This window comes from Solenopsis invicta, chromosome 2 (genome assembly GCF_016802725.1).
Source record: "Solenopsis invicta isolate M01_SB chromosome 2, UNIL_Sinv_3.0, whole genome shotgun sequence".
NCBI classification, from domain to species: Eukaryota; Metazoa; Arthropoda; class Insecta; order Hymenoptera; family Formicidae; genus Solenopsis; species Solenopsis invicta.
This window is the reverse complement of record NC_052665.1, coordinates 14,055,544-14,066,617: the sequence shown is the minus strand read 5'-3', so window position 1 is coordinate 14,066,617 and position 11,074 is coordinate 14,055,544. Positions and strand designations below refer to the sequence as shown.

The window sequence follows — 11,074 nt, the reverse complement described above, 5'->3', positions numbered from 1 at the left end:
TAATTATTGCGCGCAAGGTGCTAGCTACGTAACTACACTGAAAAAAATTTTTTTCTGTTGAAGTAAATATATTTATTTTAATATCATTTTTCCTTGATGAGAAGAAAAGATTTCTCAAGTTTAAAAATAAGTTATTTTATAGGTACTAATATCAACTAATATTTATTATCAAAAAAATTATTTCAACATAAAAAACTTTTTTTTAGTAAAAAAAGAAAACAATTAAAAACTATCCTGAAATTTTAATATTCTCTGTATAAATTAAGCTTGCTTCTTGGAAACAAAGAAATGAGGATAAAATGTCATCAGGCACGAAGAAGGTGATTTGCCTGGTCTTTCGTAAAATTAGTTTGCCACACAATTCCTGGAGAATCCCGAGTGGGTTTTCCTGTGGTAGATTTGACGTTACGTAAGAGAGTATATACACATACAAATGTTGTTACTTAATGAACATTTGGTGAATGAATTATACGTACCTCACATAATTAAGTTTTACGTCAATGAGATTGCGTAAAAATTACTACTTACTCAAGTCATCTCGCCGAGGTTACCTTGCGATATCAAATAATAAATTTGTCTAGGATTTGATTAAAGGATGCAACACCAATTTTGATGTTGGTTTTGCAATCGTGTACTGCGAAGACGGAGTCTATAAATTCAGGGTCATTAGCCTAGATTATTTTTATGGTGATCCGGGTGATGTAACATTGTTTTCTTTGATCAAATTCGTAGAATCATATTATCCGCGTTCAAGTTGCAAAAAGATCTCTTCTTTCATCTCTCGTCTCCCAAAATGACACCGTTACAATAGAGGATGTAAAGTGTAAAAACTGGATCCGGATACTTTCTTCTCACGCTCGTGAGGTGCATCGACCTTGACTTCTTGGATCATCGGGTTCGATATAAAATAGCAATTTTCACTCTCAGTCGCAATAGAAAGTGAAGAGGCGTGCTTCGACGGGCGACGACGCCTCCGTATCGTTGTGAGAAAACGAGTATCGTATTACGGTCATCAATCAGAACGCGATTACGATATACGTAGTGGTAAAAAAAAGAGTTTGCTGTGTTAGGGTTTAAACGCATCGCCGAGCTAACTGTATCTCGTAAATAATTAGGCTCACTGGATCCGGGAGAAAGTATTCTCGGGTATTTCGAAGGGTCGCGATTGCATCAATGAACTTTTCCGATTTCCATCGCGTTTGGGCTCTCCCGGGAGTTTTTTTCGTCCAATCGAATCTCGCAGTTTTTCACCGCGAGGAAGTTATGCGATTCCGCAAATTCGGAAGAATTTTTACGTGAAAATTTTTCAATTTTTGCCGTTTCGGCTCTCGGAGGGATGAATCACTCGGATTCGAAACGGGAACTGGGATCCTCAAAGCGCGATCTACTTTTTCTCTCTTGTCACGTATCGGTGATCACAACGATGTCGATTTCCTTTCACAGACCACGCACTGCGTCGTTACGTAACAGGGATTTTCCGAGGCCTTTCGTAACACTGGGAATTTCGTGTCGCGGATCGCGCGTGTTAACCGCGCGTGAATTGTCTTGACCCAATTCAGATATCCTTCTACGTTTTCTTCTTTCTGCCTCGGAATGCAAATAGATTCGATTTAGCGGCGAATAACACAGACAATAACTTCACGTGATGACAATAATTGCGCGCCTGATCGTTAAGATTCTTTCGAAATGCATCCTCCAATATTTTAATGCAAACTGTAAGAATTTTTTAAGGGAGAAGAAACTTAGTAATCCGTTCTACGAGACAAAGGGGGACGCGATATATAAAGAGGATCAGCTATGACTATGTATAATTTCTTCGCGGTTGTCGAGGAAGAGAAGGCGGAGAAAGAGAATAAGGTTTTAGAAAATAAACACATCGACTTTCATCAAGTTCTCTTTTTTTTGCGTGAATGAGGTTACACGATAGATGATTATCGATGATGATTATCGATGAGGAGACAAGCTGCGAGCTGCTACGCATACTTCCACATGGGCTTTACTGAGGTCGACGGCTACCGGTCCGATGATTTTTGCGGTCAGTAGGTAATATGGTACCCATGTTGCTCGATCGAGTAACTCGACGGGATCTCCGCGATCGGCGCAGAATAATAAGCGTACGGCGATATCTAGGTAACAACAAAAAACAATATAAGAAAATCGTATCTCGATTTCTTGGAGGGAGACGCGATTCGGGGATTCGCGAGAAACGCAAAATGAAATAGAGAAAAAAGATTGCGTAAAAATGTAAATTCGAATAATATATAAGATATTCGTAAAAGTCAATCATTTAAATGTAAACGCTTGCGAACGCTAGCTCGATTCTCGAATCGAAACTATCGGCAGCTCGCGCTACTTTCGGAAATCAAACGTTTTTGCAACGCGTGAGTCGATTTTCAAATACCGAACGCGAAAATCTGCAGTTGGATAGCTTCGGTATACTTACCTGCGGAAGAACTGGTGCGGCGTAGGCGAGACGAGAAACCGGCGCGATCACCGGGGTTGCGATCGGCGCGATCGGCGCCACCAGCGGCGTGAGCTTGGCGGTTGACGCCGGGGTTTTCAGCTCGGAGACGAGGGTGAGTGGTTTGGGTGCCGGCGCTGGCGCGGACCACGCCAGACCGGCGAGAGCAGCGAGCAGGATCTGCAAGTAATCGTCGTGCGGGAGAAGCTCGCTTCTTATTTAAATTGGAAAACTTGGGCGCGCGGGGCACGTCGGCGAATATAAGTAACCGTTGAACCGCGCGAAGCAAATGAGTCTACGTGAGGCAAATATCGCCGCGGGAAGACATTGCCTCCGCGCTCCTAACGGCGATAAACGAGCGCATCCTTTCAGCAAATAAAGGCGAATTGCGACGACTCGGGGCTCGTAGGCCCGCAGAAACCGCGATAGGTGCGATCGCGATAATTTATGAAAATTATGACGATTTTGAATCTGTTCGATATTCGTTACGGATGCACTGTGCACTCCGCGCGCGATGCCAGATTTACTTACGAATCGCAGCATGACGACTTCAGGCGAGGATTCTGCGCGGATGTACACGGGAACGATACTTCGTATAAGTGCGCGCGCCAGCTTGGTCTGCTCGTACTTATAGAAGTCTCGAGGGATACCGTAAAAAGTAGACTCGTCCGGCACTACAAAAGTTCCTAACTGCCGTACCACCGCATTCCTCCCTGGTCTCAGGGACGGGAATGGCTATACATATAGTTACGACGTGATGCATCCTGGCTTCGGGATGCACCGATCGCCTGCATTATATTCTACTTCTGCATCAACCATAATCTACATTCGCAATCAATAAATTCATTACTCGCTCACAAAATCAATCATGCACCCATCATCATTGAAATCAATTAGAAATCAATTTGAAATCAGAAATCAGCCACTTTGACATCAAATCTTTAAGAAATCAATTTAAAATTACTTGAAGTCATTTCAAATTTATTAAAAAATCAAAATTATTTTAAAATCGCATAAAATCACAAAAAATTGGAAACCTAACAAAAATCTTTTTTTTTTTTAAAAGAAAAAATGTACGCCAGGTCTAAAAAAAATGTCGTATAGTCTTCTAAAATTCTTAACAAAAACCCTTTTTTAAAAAAATGTTCCATATTAGTCTATCTTATACTAAAAACATGTTTTTAAATTAAACTGTTCCAAAAAAAGATTAGATTATACAATTAGCCAGGTATTTTATTAGACATAAAAAAACACAACAGTATTTTCCTCTAAACTCACGTAAATTCTAAACTTTTTTAAAACATGTAAAAAAAACCTGGCGTGCCCGAGGCTTTTTAAATTACGTCTTATATACTATATTTACGACTACATATATTAATGACAGCCCATGATTCGACGTTTAATTGAATCAAACTACGTTTTAATTCATATTACAGCATTATTTTCTCATTGTAAGATTACAGATTAAATTGACAAGCATAATATTTTGATGCAAGCATCTTAAAACATCATAAAAGATTTATTATGAAAAATAGATCACCTCAAATATTGTTTTTCCATTTTCATCCAGGAAAATATTTAATAATCTAAAAATCCTGGAGATAGTATAGATCTTTTTAACAAAAATTAAAGTGCGGTTTTCCTTCTGTTCGCATTACGTTTCGTTAAATATATAACGGGCTAAAACGCGCACGGCACAACAGTATATCGATAAGAATAATGCTTTGTCCCGAGGAACGTTCCTTCCATTACCTCCCATTTCTATTTCTTTCTATTTCCAGAAACAATCCTGTTGCAAGAGCCCTTCGACTTCGCATTTTTCAATTATCGATCCACGTCCCTCGGACGCGGCACGTACGTTTTCGCTGCAATTCTCCCATCGGTATTTTCCTCGGCTAGTATACGTGCGTACGTTGTACATATATACATTCCCCGGTGTCCATGTAGAATGGGCCGTGATTTAAGAAAGGGAGACGCGTGGAGATTCGATAGGCGAAGTACGCGACTCCTCGGATATACAAGCGTGATCAGACGATGCTTTACAACGCCTTACGACGCACCGTAGACCAGAGATACCGAGGCCATTAGCAATACTCGCGGTTCATTCACCCGAGACCTTGAGGATCCAAGCGTGCATATACCTTCGAAGGCGATAGCGCGTCGAGCAATTTATATCGAGGTATATTGTACCATTGATCGAGCAACAAACTCGTCGACAGGACGACGCAGATCTATATAATTTGCAAACATGAATCTCACTTATCGAGAAAGTATCACTAATAAAGGTATAACACAAATATTGGATTTTTATTACTAATTAATTAGATATAGATGTAACTGTGGTAGAACAAAATTATTGTATACGCAACAAATGGTTTGGATAAAGAAGGGAATAACTTTTGAACGCCACTTTACTCCTTAATTGGTAATGTTAAATATGTATGTCTGGATATGAAAATGCGTGAAAATTTATTGTGGATTTTACATTGAGTCGAGTACGTCCAATACAATGTTTTTTCTTTTTTTTTCTTTTGGTTTTGTACATACAAATTGTTGACAAACGTGATTAACTGGCCTCTTTCCCAGGCCAAAGACTGCCAGTTTCAACCCATTTGTCGAGTCACGCGCGAACACGGTTCTCGAATTTAGGATAGTTCTTGATGAGTGATTTACCAAAGTGATCGAGAATGATGATGTGCTTCGGATGAACGGTTTCCCGCGATTGCGAGCAAAAGCTGATACAGAAAAATGATCCTTTAACTCTAACGAGCCCAACTAGGATTGACAGTCTTTAATCTTTTCAATTTTTCTAATGAAACCTACATGAAATAGAAAAATTTTCTATTCAAAGATAACATTTTTTTTTTTAAATGAAATATTCTTAAAGCGGGATCGCATATTTTACTTCAGCGAAAGACTCCACGTGAAAGAACTTACAGCTTTAACTCTGTAAATCCATGCGTGCTCTTTAGAATTACCATTCGTGTTTGACTTCGCCCGGTGATTATTACACGTGTTGAATGCTATGCCCGTAACTGGACACGGTCTTCTCGGCGAGCAGCTGTTGAGGATACGCCGAGTAATATGGTGAATAGTACGGTGGCGCGTAGGCTATTTCGCGAGTGGCAAAGGCAGGTAGCGCGACATGCGATTCGACGGCTGCCAAAGGTTTCGCGACCGCGACCAACGGACGCGCGTCGTGGATCACTTGGTGTCCGTGGGCCTCGATCGTCTTCTCGGCGACCAGGGAGGCCTTCGCCACCGGCTGCACGATCTCGGCGACCGGTTGTTGCACCAACGCGACGTCCGCGTATCTCAGCAACGCCGGTGAAGCCGCGGCCACCAGCGACGGCGATGGGTGCACCACGCTGTTGCCGTGCGCCTCGACGACCTTCTCAGAAACGAGCTTGCCGATGACGGGCGTGAGAATGGTTCCACATTGCACCGCGGCGATGCTCGCCAGAACGGAAATAACCACCTGCGAAAGAGAACGTTTGCCGCGGATATGAAACCTCCGGATGATCTCGGGAAGAATGGAACGCCGGCGGCGTCAATATTTTCCAACCGTCTTTACATTCGCGGCAGATCGGAAACTCGGACTTTCTGTTGTCAAAGTGTGCTCAGAATAACGATTGCCAGCTTTATTGGATTTAATCCATTAATACTCGCTATATACATACGTACGTATACACTGTTAAAAATACGCAGCAAAATTTTATGTATTGTAACGGAAGCAAATTTCAAGCAGGTACTTTAATAAAATTTCATATTGTTAAAAGTGCACTTCATGCACATGCTTTTCAGTAATAGATACATTAAATTTAATGTACTTGTGTAACTTGAAAATATACATTGAATTTCATGACATTTGTAACAGTGTGCGTATATGTATGAAATATTTATAATTATAAAAATAATTACATATATATATATATATATATATATATATATATACACAGATAAAACAATTTTGCTAAAGTACAGATCTAAAAATAATTACGTTGAATCATAACAAAGTTTATATTGGACGTTTAAGCTAGTTGCTAGAATGTCAAACTTTTTGCAGCAGTTCATCATCCTTGAATGCTTTACATAATTATTTTAACAGTTTAACATTTAATTGTTTTCTGATCCGTATCTAGCTAAATTTTTAGGTACCACAATAAAATTGTTCTTTGTATATTTGTGTATTATTGGAATAATTGTCAAATAATCCGTTAATACTCGTTATTTGTCATTAAATATTTTACATACATATATACATTTATGTATATATCTAATTTATGAAGTTATTATTAAAATATTTATTAAGTTTTCTATATATATAATTATTTTTAATTAATCATCTTGACGATTGCCAATTGGTTTACTTGAGAGAAAAATTTGGATTTTTCGCTTTGCTAAGTAGCGCTAAGTTAAGAAACGTCGATTTCTTACCAGCCTAAACATGACGATGGGTTTTCACTACTTTTGGATCAGAACCTGGGACTGATCTGCACGCACGCGGATCTACGCATGCTTATATAGGAGAGCGCTTCCGTGATCTTCGAGAGACCTTCAAGGTCCGTGCAATAAGAATTCAACGCCCTGCTAGTCTATAGGATGTGTCGAAGAATATATTCAATGCGCCGAAGGCACGTTCTTGTCTGAAAATATATACGTGTGTAAAATACATTCCTGTGAACGTATTTCTTTGTTCGCGTAAAATATTAAGGATTATCGGGAGGGGCCGAGAGATATTCCCCTGAACCTTGAAAGTTCTGTTTTAAGGAGAATGTTTTTCGTTTTGAAGGCTTTCTTACACCAATAAATACAAGATTTAGAAATATAATTATAAATACGTATAGAGAGAAATAACTTCAAAGTATTAAAACACGAATATTACTAGTTACGACATCAAAATGATTGTGAAACAGATTTGTGTTACGAAAATCGAGGGTGATGAGGAATATACGGATTATGTTTTTGTCGGTTGTTGGTTCTGAAGGCGTTAAGCTTTTTGTCATTGCCGTGAGCTTGTGCGGTACACTTGACGATCGAACAAAGGGGCTTCGCGATCTTGAGACTTTACTTTTACTCCTCGCCTTCTGGTAACAATAAGCACATTACGCCACAGCGAAACGAGCCAGGAGTGGGTACTCCTCGGAGGAACGCAACAAAAAGCACTCAGGCGTGAAATTACGGCCGAAAACGCGCTTAATCTTAATGATCTCATTTATCAATTTCTACTGGGTGTGTAGCATTAAGGACAGCGATTTTCGACATAAAAACAATGTCGCAATTGAGAAATGAAAGTAATTAAAGTGAGATTAATCAATTTTTCGTAAGTCATTGGCGAGTTATGATAAAGAAAAAACAATGGTTCTGTTGAAACAAAATGAACCTTGAAGAAGTAATTTTTTAATCATTAATTTCTCAATCTTTCCTCAATCTAAATTTACAATTTCATAAAGTTATCATTTTCACTATAACGAAGTTATATTCTATCCTAATTACTTTCTGAGATAAAATGTTCGAGTTTTTTTCCTGAATTCGACACATCCGATACGTATGCAGCGGCATACGTATAGACACTCTCTACTGCTTTCCTGCGCGAAACCGTAGGTGCGATATTGAATAATTCGCCAAACTCCCCTCTTCTTCTCACGAGGACTTTTTTAAAGCTCCCGTAAAGAATTTAGGAAGTTAGGTTCGTGAAAAGTGCATGGGGCGGGTTTGTATGTTCCCTGTAAATATATTCAATACGTGACCCGACGGTGCGCGGCGAAGTTTCGCTTCGCGAGTGCCGCGACGGGAAAGCGGGGAGGGGCCAAAGCCGAAACTCAAACAACCGTTGATCGCCAAGTCGGTAAACAGTTTTCATCGAGTCGTTCCAAATCCTATTTTGCGAAAAGCCTCACGTAAACGGATAGGTAGGACGTAACGTAGGTGGACGTACCTACTCCATGCGGGCGTGGCGTTGTGTACTGAAATAAGAAGAAATTATAAGAACGAGATCACCCCGTGATCACGACGCTCCGCTGTTTGCCGATCGTCCGTGCGAAAAAGGAAGCTCGAATTTTCCGAGACTGCGCGAGGAGGAAAAATCTACGATCCTCGATAAGCTCTGGTTCTACGTGATACGGAGGAATTAGTTCTTTAGGCACAGCGCCATGAGAACCCGACGATAGAATGCGTTAAGTTCGCGCTCAGCTTCGACAATAATGTGTTATATTATTTAGCGAGACTGTTCTAAGATTCCATTATGTACAAGGAATGAAGGAGGATTTTTTGTGGTAATATTACGAGGTAACGAAATATAAAGACGACTCTCTCTCTCTCTCTCTCTCTCCCTCCAAAATAATGAAAGGGTATATATTAATTCTTTAATTAAATTGAAGGATCTTAGATAAAAATAAGAACTAAACAACGCGCATTTATTTAAAGGCAGAAATTGTAACTTTATTGATTAATCGTAGCGATCGGTCGTTCGACCGTGTGGACAGGCCAGTACAAGTGTTTAGTCAAGGTGCCTGATTGATCGATGATTCGGCGGTCGATTCGATTGGTCGTTCCGATGAATCGTGTTACGCGTCCAAGTGGATAACAAAGGACGTCTTCACAGTCGGCGTGTCAATTGTCATCTTGTTGAGAGAGACGGGCGAAAGGTGGTTAACGAACGATTATCCGTTCTTAATGAAGAGCGACGATGGGAGCATGGGCAGCATAGGTGAGCGGTGCGGCATGGGCGACGACGGGGTGGGCAGCGACGACCGGTGCAGCGGCGACAACAGGCGCGGTCTTCAGAATCGGTGCGGTATAGGCGACCGGGGCGGCCACGAGCGGGCTCTTCACAGACACCTTGTAGGTGTTGGCGTAGCTGGTGGCAACCGGGACGGTGTGGGCGACCGCGACCGCGGGCGCCGCCGCGACGATCGGCGCCGCGTGGAGGGCGGGCGCCGCCAGGTAGCCGGGTGCCGGTGCGGCCGTGGCGCAAGCCAGCAGAGCGAAGAGAGCGACGATCTTGTACATGGTGTACTCTTGGTTCGTTGCTTCGGACTTCGGCGAAACACTGAAGAGCGAGTGATGCCTGAACGCGGCGTCTAGGACCCTTTATATTCGTCAGGGTTGACCTCTCCCACCTCTCGCACACACGGGCCACCCGGTCCCGTCGCGGCTACAGGTTCCTGTTGCCTTCCTCACGTCGCTCGTATCGCGATTGCTCGGTCTTTCTTTTTTTTCTTTTCTTTTTTTTTCTTTTTTTTTTGTTCATGTTGCGTCGGCCACTTGTTGGAAGAGCACTGCCAAGGACTGCCTGATCGTTCATGGCCTCAACTCGCGGACCCTTCACCGCCGCTATTTCGTCGACGAGGTACCCTCGTGTGACATACGTAGCCTCGACGAAGACGCGCGGTTGTCGATCATCGTTTTGTTTGTCCGAGAAGGACGCGGCAAATTTTCGAAAGGGCAGCCATAGCTGTCGGTGACCTTATCTCCGCGGGCTCTCTTTGTTTGCTCTCTTCATACACGATGCCTGGACAGAGAAGTTCAATGACATAGCCTCGACTATCGATCATCAAACTCTCGACAGTTTAGCCGTATCCGGAACAATCATACGTAATTATTAAGCAATTTAGTGCGTGTACATATTGGCTTTCGGGCTGATCGACGGACCCAAAATACGAGCTTGAATTGCCTCGGGCAACAACGACGTTCAACTTGTCACTTCCTCGATTAATTTTCGACGTATACAGACGTGACGATAATAGTCGTTCCATTGATTACGTCGGTTAGAGAACACGCGGGCAATTTTGTTGTCGAACTTTGCTCTCTTGCGATTGTATAATTTATTATATTTGAGATGCACCTCGTTAACGATATTTAAACAATTAAAGTACGCGTCAGTGTAGTTAGACCGACGGGGTCTCAGTTAAAATCGTTAACCCGTTCGCGTAAAAGGACGCTTCCAGGTTGTTTGCCCTGACTTTGGTCGTTTAGAAGGCAACGCTTCTCTCCCTCTTGGTACTTTACCCCATTTTAATGCTTATGAATTGCAACGATTTACGAGCCGGGTCGCCTTGTTCGCGGATTTCTCTTTGTCTCTCTCTCTCTCTCTCTCTCTCTTTCTCGACAGTAGGGTGGTTTTGTTCCACGAAAGACTCATACGTTGTTCTAACAAACTTATATACACAATATACACAACTTGTATACATAACTTTTTTTCTCAAAGTTTTTTCAAAACTCGTTCATCTAAAAAGTTTTTAAAAACTTTCAACTTCTGTATCTATGATTATTTAGAAACAATCCGCGAAAGGCTAACTTGTTCTCGATTAAATTAATTGAGAAGAAAAAAGTTTTTTTTCTATTAATTTTTAACTCGTTTGTAAATTAAACCTGTATTTCTATTAAACTTATAGATTAATCTCTCTCTCTCTCTCTCTCTCTCTCTCTCTCTCTCTCTCTTCCAAAATATTTTCTTTCAGAAATACACTCTTTTACAATCTCCTGCAAAAATATTGTAGAGAGTTTCCTTTATACATATATATTTTTTTGTGTAAGCTTTTATATTTATACTTGACTCAATAAATAATGGAATTAATTATCAAGAGATCGATTGGTAGTTACGCCCATGTA

The 11,074-nt window shown here is 41.2% G+C and overlaps 2 protein-coding genes across 3 annotated transcripts; both read right to left on the bottom strand.

Moving 5' to 3' along the window:
• Positions 1 to 1,881: 1,881 nt before the first annotated feature.
• Positions 1,882 to 9,534, bottom strand: LOC105197528 (cuticle protein). Its single transcript, XM_039445797.1, has 5 exons — positions 9,140 to 9,534; positions 5,475 to 5,939; positions 2,993 to 3,196; positions 2,444 to 2,641; positions 1,882 to 2,126 (listed from the first exon to the last, which is right to left on the bottom strand). The coding sequence occupies exons 1-5, from the start codon at positions 9,470 to 9,472 to the stop codon at positions 2,037 to 2,039; spliced, it is 1,290 nt and encodes a 429-aa protein (XP_039301731.1). The 5' UTR covers positions 9,473 to 9,534; the 3' UTR covers positions 1,882 to 2,036.
• Positions 4,906 to 6,983, bottom strand: LOC105197385. 2 transcript variants are annotated; one of them, XM_039458755.1, is made up of 3 exons: positions 6,899 to 6,983; positions 5,440 to 5,939; positions 4,906 to 5,196 (listed from the first exon to the last, which is right to left on the bottom strand). In XM_039458755.1, the coding sequence occupies exons 1-2, from the start codon at positions 6,908 to 6,910 to the stop codon at positions 5,469 to 5,471; spliced, it is 483 nt and encodes a 160-aa protein (XP_039314689.1). In that variant the 5' UTR covers positions 6,911 to 6,983; the 3' UTR covers positions 4,906 to 5,196; positions 5,440 to 5,468. The 2 variants fall into 2 exon arrangements, with proteins under 2 accessions (XP_039314689.1, XP_011162000.1); XM_011163698.3 differs by having other exon boundaries at positions 4,906 to 5,939.
• Positions 9,535 to 11,074: the final 1,540 nt, after the last annotated feature.

Excerpts from the sequence above, each read along its gene's own strand:
- LOC105197528 (XM_039445797.1), bottom strand. The coding sequence starts at position 9,472 with ATGTACAAGATCGTCGCTCTCTTCGCTCTGCTGGCTTGCGCCACGGCC. Across the intron at positions 3,197-5,474 it reads ACGGGCATAGCATTCAACAC|CCATTCCCGTCCCTGAGACC; the intron begins GTGTAATAATCA and ends CTATATGTATAG. Across the intron at positions 2,127-2,443 it reads CCGCACCAGTTCTTCCGCAG|ATATCGCCGTACGCTTATTA; the intron begins GTAAGTATACCG and ends GTTGTTACCTAG.